The sequence below is a fragment of the Homalodisca vitripennis genome, chromosome 2, assembly GCF_021130785.1.
Source record: "Homalodisca vitripennis isolate AUS2020 chromosome 2, UT_GWSS_2.1, whole genome shotgun sequence".
NCBI classification, from domain to species: Eukaryota; Metazoa; Arthropoda; class Insecta; order Hemiptera; family Cicadellidae; genus Homalodisca; species Homalodisca vitripennis.
This window is the reverse complement of record NC_060208.1, coordinates 85,378,183-85,401,274: the sequence shown is the minus strand read 5'-3', so window position 1 is coordinate 85,401,274 and position 23,092 is coordinate 85,378,183. Positions and strand designations below refer to the sequence as shown.

The 23,092-nt window shown below is 33.5% G+C and overlaps 1 protein-coding gene across 1 annotated transcript in view; it reads right to left on the bottom strand.

The window, feature by feature from the left end:
- The window catches only part of LOC124354301 (serine/threonine-protein kinase/endoribonuclease IRE1), a 116,190-nt gene that overhangs the window by 52,308 nt on the left and 40,790 nt on the right, over positions 1-23,092 (bottom strand). Inside the window, exons 4-10 of the mRNA XM_046804646.1 lie at positions 19,265-19,425; positions 14,415-14,543; positions 11,497-11,604; positions 8,479-8,686; positions 4,966-5,120; positions 1,149-1,426; positions 431-606 (exon numbers count right to left, since the gene is read on the bottom strand). Of these exons, the coding sequence (XP_046660602.1) occupies positions 431-606; positions 1,149-1,426; positions 4,966-5,120; positions 8,479-8,686; positions 11,497-11,604; positions 14,415-14,543; positions 19,265-19,425 (1,215 nt within the window). The remainder of the gene's footprint in view (positions 1-430; positions 607-1,148; positions 1,427-4,965; positions 5,121-8,478; positions 8,687-11,496; positions 11,605-14,414; positions 14,544-19,264; positions 19,426-23,092) is intronic.

Below are 23,092 nucleotides of genomic sequence, written 5' to 3'. Positions count from 1 at the left end.
ATTAGATGTCTTTTGGTCATAAATCTAAATACAAGATTTCAACTTATTACAATAAGCTGTACTCAAATTAAAATGTTTTACGTAAAAAACAAAATGATAGCTTTTTAGATAATTACTAAGTTTTTGAAATTTTGAATATGATTTCTTGGTTTGTATTCGGCCTAGGGATATTATCTGAAAAGCTTAGTGAGAGTTCTGGGATACCCTAAAAAATTGGGGAGAATAAAAGACAAACATTTTCTTTGACTTAATTACTACTTGCAAAATATTTAAAATTGCTAATTTTGAATTAAACTATAGAAATTAATTAAAACATAACACATATTACTATTTAATACTATGTTTTAAAAAATAGGAAGAATAATAGAATATATCACCAGATAGAGAATTTGAATGTACACTTCAGTTAATTATCCGATCAATTACCTACCTGAAGACAAAAGTGCCCTCACATCCCTTCCCCAACACAGAAGCTGTATCAAAGACGATTTTTCCGACTCTGACCTTGCCGTCTGGTAATGTTTCAGCCACTGCTGTCACTGTACCACTTCCAGAGTCTCGAGAACTCCCACGAGAACTCTGCTGGGACTGCTGCAGGGCTTGCACCTGTATCATCAACTATATAATTATCTTTGTCATGTTATATGTTTTTTTTTTTAATTAATAAATTTGACCAATAATTTATTATCTTGATAGTGATGTCTTGACTTATATTATGTTTTAAAAAATTTGGTCACTGATTCAATATTCCAAATAGAATATAATAGAAAAACTATCACTTTGGTTCTATTTAAGCTAATGCACCTTTAACAACAGAATTGTCTGGAAATCTTTATAACCTGAAACTTAAAATTTAATGGCACCTCTTAAATTACCATCAAATTTATATCTTAATTATTTTGAACATTTTAACTCTCGAAAATTCACAGGTAATGTAATAATTTTTCAATAAAATAAAAAAGGAATTAATAAGGAAGGAAACAATGTGACCTAAAAATAGATGATTTTTAAAGATCTATCAGAAAAATATGTCATCTCCTTTAAGCTTGATGGATATTTAAAAGATGGTTATGAAAAGTCTGAAAATGTTCAGTCCCCATACATTTGAGAATAATTTAAAAGTACAGAAGAATTTCTTAATGACTCACCTGTGCTCGCACATAGAAAAAAAGAGCTGCAACACTGAGTATCAGAAGGAGGATAAAGAAGTATAGCGGCTTATGTTCAACTGCAGCTAGCCATCCAACGACGGTCTGCACTTGAAACCCAGTGCCATCCGGCTGGGTGTCAGTAATTGGCATACCACTGGCACTGGCACCCCGCACTTTAGAGCCGTTAAAGGCCCTCAGTCCTGGTGGTATGATGACGTCTGACCGACCAGCAATCTGTAGTCTAGTTGAGCTGTAGTCAGGCACAGGGTAATGACCTGCAGGGAGATCCATAATAAAAAAAATATTCACAATTCTATTTAAATGACTTTTTTATGAGTTTTATGTGAAATATATTATGGCAACAAATATTATTGGTAATATTGAGGGTGAACTGCATTATATACAACTGAATTAGATCATACCTTGTAGTTCCTACTTGACCCTGTCTCAGTATCACTGTTCCGCATAATATGAATCACAGTATTGGCCATAAGAACTTTATATTGACAATCAAACATGCTGTGTTGTTCATTCTAGTCAGACATTTTGGAAAGTCAAACGCTAAAGTAAATGTTTAGATTTTGGTGATTATTATGTTTAAAAATAATCAAGGTAAGGTGTGTTGTCCTTGGTGTGGATATAAAACATACTTCAAAGAACCATCACAGTAATTTTTTATAGTACTTACTTTCCAGGCTAAACTATACGAGACATTTAAGTATAAAAAACTTAATGTTATTTAAATAATTTTATTCAGCATAACAAGTTTATGTATATGCTGAAATTAAACAAAACCTTAATACTTTATGTAGTTAGCTGCTTTACCACAACATGGTGTGGGCATGTTATTCTGCTCCTGTTGAGCACATGTAGATTATATTATCATACACTACTAGTGCAGTGAATGTGATGTACACTTTGAGTGGCAACCTGGTTAAAAATCTCTCATATTAAAAAAACTATTAAAACTAGTACTCCAAGTTAGTTTCTAGACAATGTGTACAATATTTCGTACATACTGTATTTCATATACAGACTGTTGTTGCTTCATAATTTGAAGGATGTAATAAACCTAATCACTGCCAACCAGAAAAACAATAAAACGTATAACGAGCAAAATTTTTAAAATTACTAATCTAAAATTACCTATTCTCACAATCAAATCAAATCAAATCAAATCAAAAATCGTTTATTCTCCAAAAAAAAATTTACAAAATGATATATAATTATATTAATATATTCATTGTCCTAAAAATATACAATTACCATAAATATTTGGGTTTTAACGTATATTGTGTAAAAATAAATTTATATTTTTCTAATTTAATTATTTGAGAAATATTCTCACATGGGCTACTAAAGCCTGTGCGTGAGAACGAGTCACCACAAAGCACTTGATTGGTATTTCAAACCTTAAAAATGTTTGTTTTATCTTATTAAGTAAAAAGAAAAATTAAATAAAATAAAGTAAAAATAATGTTTTCATAGAATGAAAAATAAAACTAAAGTGAGAATGTATCTAGATGAAGTAAGTGAATAGAAATAATTATTAGAAGGACAAACGACCAACTGTCGGAGATCAAGACCACGGACAGGCCTTGGTGCAACTCTTAGTTTGCAGACGGACATCGGAAAAACTGCGTACAAAAATTCACCATTCCTTATCATCGAGGGTTGTTATCTATATTTATGGCATCAACGTATTAGTCTCGCATGACCTCCCCCAGAAGACACACACTCAAGTTCACAAACACACGCGCGCGCAAACGCTCGCGTGCAGCACACACACACACACACACACACACACACATTCGCACACACATATTTACACAAAAACTAAAAAACTCGCTCACACTATATTACTTATTTCTAATATTTTACTTAGAAGCCAACATACATACAATCTTATTAGCTATATACTTCCAAACAAACCCAAATGCTTCCAGTATATTTCAAACATACTCACGCGTACATCCTTACATGCCTGTTACACCAACACTTTATATTCATTTTTCCGCCCTCCCATCCCAACCCACATCATCTATTGTCTATAATTTGATGTAATTAAGAATTCAGTACGATCTCTTCCCACCAAATTTAGCCAATTAATAATTCTTCTTTTTAGAGAAAACATTGTTATATAATTAGTATTTTTTATGGAATCCGGCAATTTATAAAATAATGTGTGCTATATAATATGTATTAGTAGTAGAGAAGGTTTTAATTAATCTCGGAATTCTAGTCTGTCCTGTAGTAGCGTATCTTGTGGAATATTCATGAGGCAAAGAGTCAAATAGGTTTGGTTGATGTTTAAAAACGTAAATAACAAGTGCTTTGATGTAAAGCTGTCTAACATCCAAAACTTGCATTTCATTGTACAAAAGCATCCGAAGAGTACCTTCGACACCTCCCCAATGCCGCCTTCATAATAGATTTCTGTGTGACGAGAAGCCGATCTATAACTGTCCTGTAAGACCCCCCCATGCTAAAAATTCCCCCCTCAATAATTGACTGCACATATGCGAAATATGCCATCCTAATTTCTCTAATTGTCAGCACTTCATGTAATTGTTGGAAAGCGAAAATCATTTTCCTTAATCTCTTATTTATATAACTTACGTGTACAGTCCACGTCAATCGATTGTCAAACATAACGCCAAGATATTTATACTCATTAACACGGTCAATTATGTCACAAGGGCAATCAGTATTACGAGTGAAGTCGGCGCATACGTGGAGCTTAATACTATTAATCGAAGTGTCGCTGGATTCTCGTAATGATAAGGGCATAAATTTTGTTTTAGCAACGTTCAAGTGTTAACAAATTTTGATCAAACCATTTTTTTTACTTTTGACATACTTTGAGCTGCTTTTTACGAAAATATCGTCCCACGTTTCCGCTTGGAATAAAATTGCAGTGTCATCAGCAAAAAGATACAAGCTACCGGAAATATTGATTTTTGAAATATTATTCATGTAAATTAAAAAATAATAATGGTCCAAGAGTACTCCCCTGGATTACACCATAGTTGACGGGTTTTCAGGTCACTATTAACACCATTGATAGTTGTAAACTGCTCTCTGTTAGCCAAGTATGTTTGGAACCAGTTAAATGATGTTCCTCGTACGCCAATCAAATGAAGTTTCTGAAGTAATTTTTTCCTGTCTACCGTATCAAATGCTTTTGCTAGATCTAGAAATATTAATAAACATCGGTTACCTTTGCTTAATGCCAAAATTGATATCTTTTCGTTACTGAGAACAGCGCATCGGCCACATTTTTAGATCTCCTGAACCCGAACTGGCGGTCTGTCAGAATATTTAGTCTTTCAATATAATCCGTGAGTTGATTTCTTACGATTTTCTCTAACACTTTAGAGAAGACACTAAGTAAGCTAATTGGACGGAAGTTAGATTTTTTCTGTAATATCATTGCTCTTAAACAGTGGAATCACTTTAGCAACCTTGAAAGCATCGGGAAACTTCCCGGAACGTATGCTACTGTTAATAATGTGTAGCAGAGGTTCACAAAACAGCTGAAAGTTGTCTTTAAGAAAGGAAGCGAAATGCAATCGTACCCAGGAGCTGAGCCTCCGCGTAGGCTACTGACACAGTTGTATAAGTCTTGTTCCGTGACAGTTCTCATAGTAAAAACAGAGTCCACAGTATAGTCGTTTTTTGCCTTGTAAAATGTATGATAAATAAAAAGAAAAACTTTTTTTAACTATGGGTCACTTAAAAAAAACTGTTAAGGGCTTTAAAAAGATGTCATTGTTTGGCACTTTAGACTAAAACATCCTATCATGATATTTACCTAGCAGGAAAGCATTGCCCACTTCAGTAGCGTTTGGCCCCTCGATGAGCAGAACCGGGGCTGGCTGTGTGGTTAGTAAGCCTGGAACTCTCTGACCTACTAAGGTTGGTAGTGCATACAATCCATAAGTATGCTCCCCAACGTACAGTGTTGGGCTGCGGCAAACACAACATACTTGTTTCAGGACTAAAAAATTATATTGCTTATATGTTGCTTATTGATACTAGTTTTATGACTATTTATAAGCAATTATTAGGTACTACATATAAACAACCAAACAAAAAATACTATTATTTACAAACACTACATAACTGGTTATTGGTAGGTCTCATGGTATGTATAGTACATGATGAACATGGACAACCTAGATTCTGTGTGCACATACGGACTTTTGGTCATAGGCTCAGTTTATTTCATACACTGACATAAACCTAATATTTTCAAAAACTATGTAATATTTAGCTATTTTAACTGCCTTAAATTTAAAAAATTCTAGCATGACAAACATTTTAAACCATAGTTCCACTCATTTAGTGTACAAAATTGATCAAAAACTCACATAGCATTTAATTTATTACATCTAATAATCAATAAAAGTTGTACTAGAACATACAATAACAATTCCAACAAACCACACACCGACTGAAAAAGCTACTAAAAGATTTACACACTACAAATCTTAGCAGAAGTGTGAAATTCAGAATGAAACCAATAATGCAGAGTCTTAATTTAACGTACCATAATCTCTTATCGAAACAAGAATTACATATATCTATAGTCAAGATTCAAGAAATTTTTTGTTGTTAAGCATTTACAAAAATGCAATTAACAAAGTCAATGTCAGTGTGCAGTAAAACCAAAAGAGTATAAAGAATTGACAATGACTTAAAGTGGTATAACCATTAAAAACTAATTAACAATATAAACACAAATTTACATATCATTAAAAGTTAAGTTACAAATTAAGATTACTCATATCACAGACCATGAACTCCTCTACAGAATAAAACATATTTTCTTTTAACCACTTCCCTAAGACTAACTGAAATTTGTTTGTGGGTACAGAACATGCTTTCTCTGGGAGTTGGTTGAAAAGTTTAATGTTCATATAAATATGGCTGCACTTGTTTTTTTCTAGCCTAGCTGGTATTCAATCTAACAGATAGTTTTTTCTAGTGCAATATTGCTATATTCCTTTTCTAACTATCAAGTCACTACGCAATATCTTTACATCAGTTAGACAACAATAAATGTATAAGCTTAGCAAAATCAATATTTGAAATTCCTTAAAAATAGTGAATCTCTTTCTGGTATATTTTATATGACCCTCAGTGCTTTTTTTGCCAAACAAAGAACCTGTACTATTGCCTCCTTATAGCAATCCCATACCTTAAATATGTGAATGAAAAAAATGCAAAGTAAGCTCTTATTAACAGCTTTTAACATGTTAAAAGTTGCATTGTCTGCCAATTTACGTAAGATAAAAATATTACTCTTGATGATAATTTTCTACATAACTGTTTCAGAGTGTAACAATGCCAATTTAATTTATTATATTAATAGAAAATCATTAATTGCTATCACAAACAAAAGAGGACCAACTACAGACCCTTGTGGTACTCCGAAATGTATGTTTCTAAAATTAGATACATTCTGTCTCTGAACAACCATTTGCTTTCTATCAATGCAAGCTCATTTTTTAAACTCCATAGTAAAACAGTTTACTCACTAATAATTCATGAGAAATACAGTCAAACGCTTTTGTAAGATCTATTAATTTTGTTGATGTTTCCAGTTTATTTTCCAGATTTATTAAAACTTTTTGCAAATAACTTCTTTTACCACTTGAATTGTATTTCGGCCAGGAATGAAACCAAACTGTTTACTACAAAAAAGATTATTTAGACCAAAGAATAAATATCTGATATTTTATACAAATTTCCAAGTTAACTTAGAATTGGAACTAGCGAAATGGGCAGATAGCTTCATGGATTGAATATGTCACCTTTCTTGTATGTTGGTGTTACTTTTGACATTTTAAGTGCTTCAGGGTAATATACCTTGTTTCAATATCTTATTAAAAAATAAAAATCAAAGGCTGAACTATTACATCTCCGATTTTTTCAATATTCCATTAGAAAACTCATCATAATATTCAGCCCAAGATGAACTTAAATTAGATGAAAATTGTTGAAACTCCTTAACTTGAATTTGTTGCCATCTAAAACAGCAACTGATTTTATATCTACAATAAACTTATTACTAACTCTTTGGCATTATTTATAGACACATTGCTATTATTACCTAAGTTCACTAACCAAATTATTAAAGGTAATTAAATCTATTACAATAAAGTCATCATGTTTCACAGTACAAGATTCTGCCTTTTAACTTTCCATGCAGCCTTAAATTTATTTGAAGAATTATTTATGTAATTGTCATTAGCTATTGTTTTTTTGATTGATTTTTTTGTTTCTTTTTAGCATCTGTATATTCCTTTTTATATATTATTTCATTTGGTATACCCTTACTATTCTTATATTTGTCTTATAATGCAAGTACAAAATCTTTAATTTTATTTAAATTGAGGTGTAAACCATGGATTTTTAAGCCTTTTAGAGTAATTTGTTTAACTTTTTTTAATTTCACAGCATTCATTTAAGGAACTTGTCAATGAGTAAATAAAAAAGTTACAAGTTTGCCCCACATTCACAAACATGCAGAGTTGCATTCAGCCTATCTCAAATAGTTTTTCCCTAAACTTTAAAATTACTGTTTTACTTAACTCTCTAGTATTTTTCATTGAAAAATTTCCATTTTTTGCCTTCTCCTTACCTTGCAAATGACGAAATTGTGCAAATACACCTGCGTGGTCAGAATGACAAGGTTTGACTACTTTACATATTATATTGTTCTTAACAAAATTAGTTACAATATTGTCTAAACAAGCATCTCCTCAACCTGCAAAAACAAAAACCATTGAAACCACTTCATTGAATGCTGTGGTTCAAGCATTTAATATTTTCTTCCAATCAAGCTTAGCCAAAGTTCAAATGAACGCAGAAAATTTAGAAATGATTCAGTGTCAAGAGCCACCTGCCTACAGTTTACATTAAAATCTGCGGTTATAATGTACTTAAAAGTAAATGAATAACTGATGACTAAATGATTTATTCATTTCAATATTCTACAATTTAAAAACATATTACTCTTATGAAATTTACCAAAATTAGAATAGAATTTTGGAAATGCGCCTTCAAGAAGAAAGCATTTTATTCTAGTGAAGAATACTTACAGCATATAATGGCCATACATTTTGTGTTTGTAATGTATTTGTTGTATGAGAAAATAATTTAGATTTGGATTTTATATTGGATACAAGTCTGTAAATTTTAATATAAGGTTATGATTAGCAAGTCACCAGTTATGTACCTGTGTGATGTGATGGTTTAATATAAAAAAATAAAATATATTTTCTTTCAGAAGTCATAAGCACTATCTTTGTTGACTTACTAGAGCTGATCCTTGTCACTCCCAAGCGCCAGTCGATCTAGAGTGTCATCCTCTACAGAGGTAAAGGGGACAGAAGCCATATCCTGGTTGGCTCTTATGAACATGCCAACCAGCGGGGAGCCAAAGTCTTGGTCCCAGAGGAGGCGGCCACTAGCCCTCTCATATGTTGAGACCCGGCCAGAGGAACTGCCCCCAAAGTGGACAAAGCCTGGCAGGAGGCAAAACATCCAAAATATTGTGTAATATGAAATTACTTAACCCTTACAATACCAAATTCTTTTATAGGCATTTTGCCCTAGCGCTAAAATATTTATACTTAGAAAATGTGACACCATTTTTTTATTTGTTTAAGTGATTGATTTAATGAATAAAAACACTAATTCTTTGTTGGGAATTGTTTAAACAATGTATCATGTTTTTACATTATAAGTACTATTACGTATAAAATCAATAACAGTGTTATTTTTATACAACACTAAATTTTTTTACAAAACCATGAACCAAATGAACCAAAAATATATATAAAATGTATAAAAATACATATGTTGAAAAACAGTAAAAAGGCAGTTTATCCCAGTTGTTTTTTTTTTTTTTATGATTAGTCCTTCATAGTATAGTAAATATCAAAATAAATTTCCAGTTGTAATGCAGAATTATCAGCGTCTTGCACAAGTATACAGTTTCTTTTCTCTAGCCGTTTTTGAAACAAACCAAACACCTCACAGCCCTCTTTGGTCTCTTCTGGGTGAAATGCTATCTTTTGTTGAGGTGTTCAGTGGTTGCTGTTCCTTCACTACGACTGGGTCGACCGTGGCATTGGATGTGCCAGCTTGCTTGCAACAAATGTTCCTCATCAGACTTTTTCTAAACTGTACGTGTATCATGAACTTCTTCAAGTTTTGGTTTATGTCTCTTTACATAATAGATAAGAATTTATAATTCGTACATCCAACAGCCAAAAAAAGGTTTTGCAGTTTGGTGTCGGCCACAAAAAGTTCTAGTATGATATAAAGTGGTCACTCCTATCCACTGCTCCAATATGTTCGTATTGTCTAACACTATATTTCGCTTGACTGTTGGAGGTTTGTTTGTTTCTAACTTACTCATTACATCAATCATTCCTGTCTTACTGCCTTTATTATTTGTACTAAGCAAACAACAAATGAAAAACTCTTTTGTCTTGTCAAGAGACAACTAATATATTATTATTTATTATATGTGTCTCACTTTTAAATACCTGTAGATGCCCCAGTATTTGAAGTAAATTAAAAAAAAAAAATGTTGTAGTTGCCCTTTTATAAAATATGCTGTAAACTGTGTAAGATTGACATAGCTTTGTGGTAATTTATTGTCCTTAGGTACTTTCAACAAATTTTTAATTCAGAAAGAAGAACTCTTAATAAGATAATCACTACACATTGTAGCGAAAATGTATAGTGAATTACCACTCTATTAAGTTGAGAGAAGCAGAAGTTATTGGAAATCAAAGAACTTTGTGAAAGAAAATTTATTTTGCTAATTGATTTTCAATAAATTTTGAGAAGAAGCCATTTATTTTCTTTATTTTAAATCATTATAGTTCAAATTTAGAAGTGTTAAATTTTAGATTCATTTAGTTTAATAAACTCCTTTATTTTTGACAAGTCAATTTTTATTTTTATTAATTATTAAATAATAAGTTTCATATATCCTTCAATATTTTTTTGTATTCGAGCTATGGGTATAAACACTTGGTAGCAGATCATGGTTAATTCCTTAAAGAAAAGTTGAATGAACAAAACAAAGTAAATTTTCCTGCAAAGTGCTGTAAAGTTATTTTCCGGCATAAATATTGACAGGAATAATTTTTATACAATATAGTGGCATGGATAAGGACTTGTAGAAATAATTTTGTAAAATAAAGATTTTGGAAAATTGACTAAGGTTTGTGGTTTGCCCCCTTCTCGATGTTACTTGTAACTAACCCACTACTTTCTTCTCCAAAAGCCATCTTATCAAGTTTTATAAAAATCCAACTGACATTCTGGTGTACACAAGAAATCGGGTTGCACCTCTTATCAAACCATCAAACATTGTATTATTCAACGAACCGAACTCTTAAGCCTGTTTATAAGACTGTACATTTTAGTCCTGTGCTATCTAACACACATCTTTTCAAATCACTATTTTCGCTCAAGAATAAGAGTTGGACAACTTTGTCCGGAGACCCCACTTCGACGACTGAATAATACAAGTACAAAAAACCGATTTGTATTGCGGTTACTACTGCTCTGCCGCTTTATCACTTAAAGAGTACCACTTATTTAGTGCCGAAGTCCGAAACGATCGGTCGGCCAATTTTAATTGTCCAATGCATTGTTAAGTTTTTTTGGGTGGAGGGGGCGGATGCTTGTCACAGCACAGGAGTGGAACTAACTAAGATAAACTCCAATACACTAGTGTAGGTAATTTTAGCTCAACCAGCGTCAGATGGAGCTCACGGACATATGTCGATCTTCATTCACAATTTCACGAACCATGTCGTATAAAATACGATGTTTCAAGATTAATCATTTCTTGATTCAAGGAGCTGTCAAATTAGGTCTTGATTTTATAAGTTCTTGGAGACGGAAAAATTGTTTTTGAAATTTTCTTGCTTATCAGGAAAATTTCCGGCTTATTCCCAGTTTCCTGGTCAATTGGCCACCCTGGCCCATTAAATGTTTTAAAATAGTATAAATCACATATGTTTAAAAATGATCCTTCAGAAAGATTTAATTTTGAGTTTAAGTAGAAATACAACTGACAGCATGGAAAACCAGAAATAAAACCTATTCTACACTTGTCTAAAAATATGTAAAAGATTATAAACAATGTCTAGTATAGAGAGGAAAACAGTTTATGACAAATTTTTGCACCGTTTTCTCACAAAACAGTTGGTAATGCAACAATTAGGTTTCTACTGGTTACAATCTACACTGCTTACTTCTACCAGTATGAGAACTTCTCACAGTAAGAGATAGGGTTACAGATACTCACCATAGTTGGTGATGTCTTCAGAGGTCATGCTTTGTGTAGAATAATCAAAGAAAGTAACATTCCACTGCCGGTTCTTACGTGTGCTGTCATACATAATAATGTTGTATTCTGAAACATTCATAAAGTTCATTAAAAAACAGAATTATGAAAATGTGTTTCTGAGAGCCAAAATATTTATGTACTTTTTCCATTCTTTCTTACGAGAGAAGAGTTTAGGACCGTGCACTTAGTCCTAAAAAGACATTTGCACTTCCCTTACTATTTATCTCTCTAATCTGAGGCTTCTGCAAAAGCTAATTATGATTGTGGGCTTCTGTTCTCTAATATCCTTTCAGATCAAGAAATAAGTTCCTAGGAATTTGTTCATGGTTTTACAGAAAACAGGACAACCATTTATGGTCTGCTGACTCTACTGCCTATGCACAGAGTCTGCATTTATCTGTCTGGCTTAAACCCTCCATCACATGTTTTTGAAAAAGGCCATGTCCTGTTTAGACCTAGGAGACTAGTACAACCCTTACCATATAGAGAGATGAACATTTTTGATTGCCTGAGCCCTGAGGCCTTCCTCCATGTCTCAGATCTGATCCTCTTTTCCCAGGCATTTATGCAGGAGAAGGCACTGCACAGCTCTGACCTACCAAAATGCTTTCAGAGCCTATCTTGGCCAGGACTTCGATTTAGAATTTAAAATCATCAACTTCCTAATTCACAAAATAATGCAATGCAAAATACACTCATACAAAACTAACATTTAGTACAACGTTTATTTTGACGTATTAAACATTTTTTAAGATAGACAGTTTTTCAAATGATGTTTGGATTTTTACACACGAACCAGTAAATGGGTACTTTCCAGTCAGCTGTGGCATCTGGGATGTTCTCAGCATAGACCATGTTAAGGAATCAGTTTTAACTTTCTGGTGGCCAAATTTGAGATGGATAAAACCCAACATTTTTATTGACTAATTAAAGTGACATGCCAGGGGAAAAGGAACCTTACCTTCTAAAATTTAATAGTAGTAAGTTAAGAATAACAGTGGAAACTAGAAACACTCTGAAAACACATTATGAAAACAACAAAAAGAAGTGTTAATTAAAAAAAGTTTCTATATATTACAAACTGACGTCATAAATTTTATAAAATGAAATGAAAAATGTATTTATTAAAAAGGCTAGCAAGCTCTCTCTACCGAACCTCAAATGTTATGTAATTAAAGTAGAAAACAATGCAGGCTATTAATATCTAACTGAACTTATTATTGTATTTATATTAATACTAGTCTAACTATAAATTACATATGTATCATTTAACAAAACTTGGTCTAATAATAAGTTTATTATGAGTAAACTATTAACCAATATAGGATAATTTATGTAAATTTTAATTAATTTTAGAACTGGAACTAAACCATTTGGATGGTTTAAGGTAATGAAGTGGGGCATAGATTGTGTTGACTTTTTTTATTTTAGAGCACAGTTAAGAAAGAAAAACATTTGTTATCACTCCACAAGGAATTTCAGGCAATTGGTAACATAGGTCAATTGTGAAACCAGGTGCAAGGGAAATATTTGAAAATAAAGATATAATTTTTTTAATTTAGTGTATGAATTATGACTCATTATTCTAAGTTTTTAGTGAAATAATATTGAATGGCACATTTTTTGAAGATAAATGATAAAAAAATCTATATATCCTTATATATGTAAAAACCTATCATATCTTCAACACTTCTCCAGTATTCACTGCAAAAAAATTCATATCCTTATTTTCAGCTATATTTTATGAGCCCTAATTTAACTCTTTCAACAACAATGTACATGTGATACGGACATTGAGTACACAACTGAAAAATGCCAATGGCTGTTTCGCACAGATGTCACAAATTTGTCATTCCAATAAAAGTCGGTTAGTTGCTTTATATGTAGCAGTTTATACTATATGAGATTGTTTACTTCTGTGATTTGATAAATGAAAGACTAAGTAATGGTTATTTAGTTTTGCGTGTTTGAAATGTTTAGTTTTGGGCATACTGATTTTTTACAAGCTTTAAAAATGTTATAATGAAGTTGAATTATATATACTTTAGACCTGTGTAACAGAAAAGCACAGAATATTTTATTGAACACCTCTAAGGTACACGTTTTTTATTACATAAATTAACAAATCATTACAATAAATAAAACCTATTTCTTTTGAAATAGGATGTATTAAGGAAAACAAACGTAAACAATTAATAAAGATATGTTGAAAAATTAAAAAATTATCATAGTTTGAACGAAACCTTCTAAAAGAGGTTAAAATGCCTAGGCATTTTCGGCTTGTACTTTTATGAAATGGGCTGGTGTGTAAAGGGTTAAAGATGCTTCCCAGCTATTAATTTAAATACTTACAACTTTTGGCAAAAATGATTTTACCACCTTATTCTATAATGAAACAATAACATTTCTCTTAGTAATAACTTTTAATGCCTTAGTAATTCAGTTTCTGCTGTACATGTAGATTTCAAACCATACAAATTTGTTACCTTGTGCCAATTAATTTATACCAAAAAGACAAGATTACTTCTGTTGTGTGTGTGCAAAGATTTACGAGAACAGTTTTCTTAACACCCAGTTGGCTCAAAATTCTTTTTACCCAGTTTACCCAAATAATATTGTTCCTTTATTCCCGGTGCATACAAACTTTACATGAGCTAAGCCGAATGAATGTTGGAAATAAAGTCTGAGATTACGTGCACACAACTACAAAACATAAACACACTAGTATATTGTGAGTGAAATGTTTGTCTCTTATCCTCCTAAAAAGATCACAACACCAATACGTGGGCATTTGGCATGGATCAAAAACTAATTAAGCTAAGAAAATTAAAAAGTAAGCTTGCCAGGTAAGAAGGTATAATAATTATAAAACTCACCAGTTCTTCCAATGAACATAGTATCCAAAGCTGCAACAGGACATGTTTTCTCCAGCTGGTCAAAACTCAAGATTTCATTCTTTTTACCAGTCTTCCAGTTGACCAAAAACCATGAGTCTACTTTTTTCCCTAGAAAAATATAAAGATGCTATTATTTTTTATATACAACTTATAACCAAAAAGAATGGGTAATGGTGTGTGTGTGTGTGTGTGTGTGTGTGTGTGTGTGTGTGTGTGTGTGTGTGTGTGTGTGTGTGTGTGTGTGTGTTCCAGTGACAAGAATCACAAAAATTAAAAACTCAGTGGATATAAAAAATGGAATTTTCCTGACTTAAAACTGTTTTTTTTCCCGTTACTGTGTTTTTTGTTCCTAAAATTATGTAGTTTTGGTGTTTTTTCTGTTTTTCACAGACACAGGTTTGTAGAGTTTAGATACATACTTGTTTATGCAAAAAATTAATTTTTAATGTCTTAAATTTTTATTTTTTATATTGTCCACTACGTATTTTTCTATATTCTTGTCCATGTCATCATCACTAAAACAATCGTCTATTTGTGAATTGGACATTTCCATGATACAAACGCTAGAAATAAAACCATAAAATACTCCAGGATGGATGACATACAACATATGATAGCTGTCTGTACTGAGCGACTACTATGAAATCACCAAGGTCATGACAGATGACCAAGGAAGTGCTAACATATTGTAAAAAACATCAGACCTACTAACGTGACTTGGTGTTGTCATAGAAATGCACAATATTACAGTAGACAACAGAATAAACAGGAACAGCATGGTACGTATTATTACGTCTGTAGCACACTTTTACACAAACGCTATGTATGCATATTACGTAAAAACTACGAAGAGGTTAATTTAACCATTTGTTTCTTTCCGGTAAATTCTCTATGAGACACGGCTATTTGATATCGAGACTTTTTTTAAAAGTACAATTGGTGAAATTTTACATTACTTCATATTTATCCCCTTCGACGCACTCTCCTCCCCTCACAATACACTGCTGCATTCATACTTTCCACTGGTTGAGAGCGCCTTTAAAACTTGTGCTGCATTCTGTTTCACCTCCTCAACGGTTTGAAAATAAACTCCCTTCAGTCGACTTTTGATCTTGGTGAACAGCCAAAAGTCACATGGTGCTAAATCAGAAGAATAGGCTGGATGTTGCAACACTGGAATCTTCTTATCAGCTAAAAATTCCTGAAGAGATAATGGGGTATGGGCAAGTGTGTGTGTCTTGGTGCAGAATGTATGAGTTGATTTTCAAACAGTTTTGAACTTTTTATTTAACTTGCTCAGCAATAGCTAAAATGGATAAACGACGATCTTTTCTCACAATTTGGTTAACTCTTTGGATGTTTTCGTTAGTAGTTGAAGAGCAAGCGTGACTGGGATACTTGTTTTCTTCCACCTCTTGTCGGACTTCTCAAAACCGTTTGTGTCATACAAAAACACGTGCCTGTGACATAGTGGTATCAACAAACACTTCATTCAAATGGTGTCCCAGCGAACGATTTTTACCACTAGATGGACTATAAACGAGATTTGTGACCAGACAACTGGACTGATCTATGTTATTTTGATATCCACGAATTTATCAGTACCTGAGGAGATAATCAGTGCCCTGTTTACCCGTTTATTTGTTTGCCGGTTGGCGAGCTGATGATAGCCTTGTTTTCAAATAGCAATGCCTCATACACCATAAACTTCAGAAAGAGTAATTTAATTGAGCCGATTCAATCCAGTCCAGTGAGACCCACTTTAAATCGCTCTTTCTTCTTATTGCTTTTCCTACTCTCTTCTATATCTCAACTTTAATCACTGAACCTATGTTTATTAGGGAATGGTAGTGTTCAGCTTTGCAAAATACAAAATATACTTATAAAGATGGATGAATTTACATTTATTGGTTCCTGAATAGTAACATTGAACTTTGTAATGTACCTGACATATTGCAATTGAATGGACCTATGATTATTAGTTTCTTGAAAGTAATGTACTATTTCACACACTTTATATCTTAGTCTCATTTTGATATATCAGGAAAATTTTAATCAGCATATCTGTACTCTATTTGTTAAAGATTTATGAAATCTTGTATAAACATATTTATGAAAGGTTAATACAAGTTTTAAAGCATGAATGTATGAACCATAAACATGTTTTGAGTAACAACACATTGAGAGCGGTAGACTCCTTACAACGCAGAGTGACAGTACTCCAGATTTATCAGTATAGAGCCAAGTGAAGGCGTTAAACATTTTGTAGAATTTTGTAGACATGTTGGAAGTGGCGATCAGTATGAAAGACTAATTGTCTACTATGTCCAAGAATATCTTCACCTTCTATTGATGGAGGGTCTATATGACGGCTTTTGCTTATCTCAAACCTGGAACGTCCATTAGAGAGACGTCTCCAAAGCTAACCATTTTGTGACAGCGTTTCTCTGACTTGACACTTAGCCAAACCACAAAAGAGTTCTAGACCAACGAGTAGTAACATAGCTCCAGCTCTCATCAACCTGTCCATCTTTCCTGCAATCCTCTCATGCTTCGGTAACCACTTCAGAGTAACTTTATTACGGGTAACCAGGGCTTTAGGTAATATTAAACAGTCCCAGACCACATTAGACACAAAGATGCAGCTGCTGAGAGATCTCAGTGCACCTGGAGTGTCCAATAGGATAATGATCTTAGGACCCTTTGGTTTTGGTTTTCTAGATAAGTTGATCCAGGCACACAGATATATATATATTGCAACCATTTCTACTTTAAGACGGTCGGAAAAGAACCCAGGGCTTTAGAGGCCCAGAAGTTTGGTCTGTTGACAACCGGAACTACCCCTTCATCTCGTCTTGATCCATCTGTACTCCTTTCTCAAAAAAGGGGCACACGACTGCCATTCTTGGGGCTCTGGTATGATCTGGAAATGGTGTTCAAAGCAGAATTGTTATGGAATAGTATCCAAGAAATATTGAGCATATGTTGGTTTTCCAAATTGTTGATTAGCCGATATTTATCTTTTAAAGCAAAGGACAGCCTCAGCCTTCAAGCAAAGATGGAGAGGAGACAACCCATACAAGGCTTTTAGAGCTGCAGTGGGATTCCACCAATACACAAACATGCTAGGCACTGAACTTCCTTATTTCCAGCCATTGCTGTTGTTTCCTCCAGCTTTGCCCATCAACCAAGACATCATTAGGCGATCATGGGCCACACGATGGTCTTGTAAACCAGACAACCATCTTGGATCTCATACCCTAGGTTCTACTACAGAAATGACTGTTGGTATGGAGAGCAACCACAGCTCGATGCAGTAATGACTTCAAGTGTGGGTTCCACGTCAGCTGCTTATCGAGCACCACCCCCAAATTTTTGACTTTACTGGAGAAGGCTATATTATTATTCCCCAGGGATAAAGGCTGTAACTTAAGCTTTCTCCCTCAGGTGAACAGAGCTATTATAAGACGTTTGGAAGGTGTTGACAGTCCCTCCTCCAAACATCTATTTCATACCAAATTCAAGGCTTCCTGCAAGAGTTCGATCAATACAATTTCATGTCTATTCCTTAATATAATTGTTACATCATCTGCATAGTCCTGCACTATGAAACATTCATTGCTGAGTTTAATTGATAGACCATCAACAACCAGGCACCACAGAAGAGGCAATAGGACTCCTCCCTGAGGACGATCTTTACCTGTATTCACAGTGGCAAACGCGCCACCAAGCCTAGCTGTTACTCTGTGTCTGGAGAGTATCAACCTCATCCATTGAAAAGTGACCAGGTCTATTCCCTTTCTGTACATTGTGTCATCAAAGACACTCTCTATATCAAAAAATGCACAGAGGTACTTCTTTATCCACCAAAGACTTCTCAATCCTAAAAACTAAGCTAATAAGAGCATAAGTTGTTGACTTCCAGGATGATAGGCATGTAGAGCGACCAGAAAGTCTGAAATGAATTCAGTAAATATTTGTGACATTTGATTGTTTTCCTACAAGGAAAATTAAAACAATCTTACAACATGCACAGTAAGTAGGGAATGTAATTTTGAGCAGGTGTTAAAAATATGGTATTTTTATTGTTATTACATTAAATTTTAATTTTAAATTATAATACAACTCATGATAAGAAGAACAGAGTTTAATTTCAGTGGCAAAAAGTTGGAACAAAATCTTGAAACAAAAATAGTGTGAAGTACTAAAACTACGCAACCAGAAAGCAATTATAGATGAGCCGCTTTGAAAGCGACCTGATAAGTGAACACTGTGGGGCGAGTGAGGGAGAGAGAGAGAGATGTGGAGAGGGAGAAGAAGTGCGGACTCACTTCCCCCTCTACATTCCTTACCAACCACTCCTCAGTCACCACTTTACCACTAATAGGGTATGTGTTACATAACAACAGCTATTTTACAAACCCAGTAATAAAACCAACAGCTGTTAACAGTACACATTTGTTCAAATACTTCTTAATTATACTAACATATTAAATAGATGCAATGGACTATTCTTAACATAAATAATAATATTTGTTATTCCATAACAACGAAAATAACAATACATAGCATGATTCTCCAAAACACCAACGTAGGGAAGCAAAGTAGGGTAGGTAGGGTTCCCACTTGTGTCTTGTAAAAGACATAGATCAAGCAGAGAAAGAGGGTGTGGTGTTAAGCGTGGTCGAGCTCCTGCTCCTCCCTCCCCCTATGCACAAGAAATCTTCACACAGGTCGCATTCAAAGCGGTGCATCTATAGTGTTGCATGCATGTGCATGTTAGTGCAGCAGGTTTAACTATCTTGAAAATCTTAAAATTTGCCCCCTACCAGTGTAGAACATGCCATCACTACTCCTGCAAGGTGATGATGCAACCAGTTGCTGGATGGTGAAGGGTAGTTTCTTGAGAGAGGAAGTGTGTCCAGGGGGTGCTCCACCTCCTGCCAAGAGATAGAGGGATCCGTCCTTGGGGTCAGGCAGGAACACCGGCCTGTAACATACAAAGCCGGTGATAAAATGGTTCTTCAGTTAATTAGATAACTAACCCCTTCATATATGATGGTCCCTTTGTTGGCACCCTACGTAATGCAATGCATTATATGCCTAGTTAGTGGCACATCAAATGCCATTCAAATCTTCCTGAAACTTGAGTTTTGTTTTAGACCTCTCAAGGATGCAATCCATACAAAAAAAACTAATTTTTTTTCACTAACTGTGAGCTGTTTGGAAAATTTATCTGAAATAATACAGAGAAATTGGTCTCATTAACAAGTTGGCTGCAGTGTAAAGCTTTGGAACACTACCCAAGACCACTCCGTATGGACTAGCAGTAAGGGTGTTAAGTGCTTCTAATAGAATTTATCTTTAGTGTTTAAAACCATTTTCAATGGATCCTTACTTCAAACTATACTACAGAAATAAGAATTTTAAAAAACTATTTTGTTTTTTAGAATCAATTCAAATACCTTATATGATTTCAAAAATATACTTTGAAACTAAAATATTAAATACGTGTATATTGACTTTCATGACTACATGTTATAAAAGTGTAAATGATTAAATGAAATGTGTTCAAATTTCAGACTTAGTGAAAATTATTCATTTCTACTTTTTTATCAGCACACACTGTATCAGAGCACCAGGATTGACAACCTCATAAATGTTGGTGCCAGTGCCGTTTGACTTTTTTGTTTTTTGATGTGCTGGGCTTCCTGTAGTTTAGTGGGACTAGTTCCAATTGAAGCCCAGAACTGGAACTTGGAACTCTGTCCATCTGACTTATAGGTTGAGTATTAGTTATTAGTTAATCCTGCAGAATTTCCACTCCGCCTTAATTAAATATCAAACTCACCGGTCTTTCACAGGTTTACAGTACAAACCAGAGGAATTTCACAATCGATTGTTTGTATGAACATTACAAAAATAAAAATAGAAAAAATATAAAGGTTTTTTTAACAGAGTGACTGATTTCAGTGTCTAGCGCCACAAGCACCAAATTTAGTAGGCATTATACATTTTGGGAATATGTTTCCAATTCTCACATCTCAATTCAGCTTGAATACAGGTGTGTTCCATTTCAGTTTGTTCTCAGATGCTGTGGAATGTTGAAAACTATTTAAAACTTTTCTTTATTTCACCAACAATGTCGACGATTAATGCAGGCATGGATGGATGTATCTGTTAAATAGTAATTAATTTTTGCCTCAGCTAGGACACAAGCAAGGGGCAGTATGCATCCAATGGTGTGGTTTGTTAAATAACGAGCATAAAAGGGGATAACATTTGCAACTTGTATCAGAGCTTTTACTATTAACGTTGTGCTTGGGTTAGTATCACAAACTCTGACCGTTAGATCGCATGAGCAACATTGTTTCCAGTTTTCTGTGATAAGCAGCCCACTGGCCCATTCTAGCTCCAATACAAGTACTGAGAATTAGTTATCTGTCCCATGTGCTCATCTCTCTCAATCATCCTGAATCCTAGATCTGTCAGTTTCTAAAGTAACAGGGTACTATTTCATGTTTTGCATGCTCTCTTTTAGAAATTCATAACAAATATTTTTATACATCAGTTGGTATCTCTTTCTTCATAAAACTCTGAAGTTTACTTACATACCAATAAATATAGGCTTGTCTTGTTCTATATTAATTTTACGAGGTTGAACGTACAAATGTAACACTTGTAAATAAAATCTTCCTAGTTTGGCAAAACAATATAAGATAGAAAAATGTTGCTAAAATTGATTTTTAGAACGTTAAAAATAAAACACAAATAAAAACTTAGATATAACAATTCTTTTCCTAAATTGTGAATGGCCATCAACTTTAAAGCGTTAGAGTTGTTGAGAAGTGAAAGTGTAATAACACTTGTCAATTATTATTAATATGTATTAAAAAACTGCAATATTGTGCCTGTATTGATAATAATTGAATTAAAATGGTGCATTGTTGAATAATATACAGTAATATTCTAGAAATAGTGGTGACATATCATAATTTCAAGCCAATTCAAACTCAAATTTGTACTAAGACAATGTACACAGGTAAATTATAATATATTACTTGGATAAGTACTCTACCAATAAAAGTCTATTAACCAACAGAAAGTTCCAAAATGGTTACTTATCCACATTGTACAAAATCACAACATAATGCAATTTTTTGAACACGCATTATATAAAACATTAAGTTTAATTTAGTGTCTAGACAAATCATCAAAATCCTGTTATCCTTTCAAATCATTCATCAACCAGAGTTAATAATCAATTTGAAACAAACAGTTTATATGCTTATTTTAATATTTGTATGTTTCAAGATGATTAATAATAGCTGTGAATTATTTTACCAGGTTAATCCAATATACTAAGAATTATTATAACGAGAGCCATAAGACAATTTTTGAAACTACGTCAAGAGGTCAAATTTACCTTCTGGCTTAGTTGGAAGAAAGGTAGATTTCACATGTGCTGTTATCTCGTATTATAAAAATTGAATTTTCTTCTATACTTCTAAAAATTTTGAACAACAGTTTTTATGGAACAAATATTAAGAACAACAGCAGTTTAAATTGCTTAACATTGTTGTCTCAGTTGTAATTTATATTGTAAAATATCCCAGACCAAAATTTTGTATAACTGTGAAATCAACCGACATCCAGATGATTTTGTTCAAAGGAAAACATACAAAAGTTTTATGATTTAATCAGTAACGCATATTGGACAAACATCTTGTCATCCAACGACATTAAAGTACAATTCACACAATTTTTATTGGAATATTTGAGAGCTTCTTTAATGCAACCTTTCCCTTAGTGAAATGTAACAAGCATAGGAAACAATGTCCTAGATGGCTGACAGATAGTATCCAAAAATCCAAAGAGGAGCTTAAAGACAGTTACCTGATGCAGCATGACTATCCTATAGATGTGCTATGTCATTTACATAGACTCAAAAACAGAGATGTCATCTCAATTCCCTTACCAAGTCATCTGCTGGAATGCACATTACAAAAAGCGACATTAAGGTAAGGCCGTGTAAGAGGTAATTTCAGGTTTTACTGGTAAGAAGAGAGGTAATATGAAATTCATTAGTGAATTGTCCATTAGCGGACACTTTTAACTAACCCAATGTAATTGCTGGAGAGTTCAATGAATTTGCAGTTCGTGTTGGGGTGGTCCAAATTCCTGTCCGCTTTGTAAATACAGAACAAGCCTCTTTCTTCGTCCAGCTACATGTGTTGTATGTGTTGCTGCTCAACTCATATCTAGTTCATAAACAGATGTTTACGGTATGAGCCCTTCTTTGATTTTAAAAAGGGGTAGCCATTCCTGTGTCCAAACCTCTTACAGCACTCTTTAATAACTCATCTTCTCAGGGTTTCTTTCCATCGTTTCTAAAGTGCTAAAGAGTACTACCCATCTTTAAAAAAGGTCTCAGAAAACTCTCTGAAAACTACAGGCCAATTTCCATCCTTCCCACTATTGCCAAGGTTTATAACCGACTCCATGGATTTTCTCAATTCAAACTCTATCATTTCAAAATCTCAAATTTCATTCCTAAAAGAAAGTTAAACCTCAGATGCAATAAACAATTTTCTGGTATCTGTACTATGGAATCTTGATTCTAGGCGATCTCCTGCTGGCATATTCTGTGATCGTAG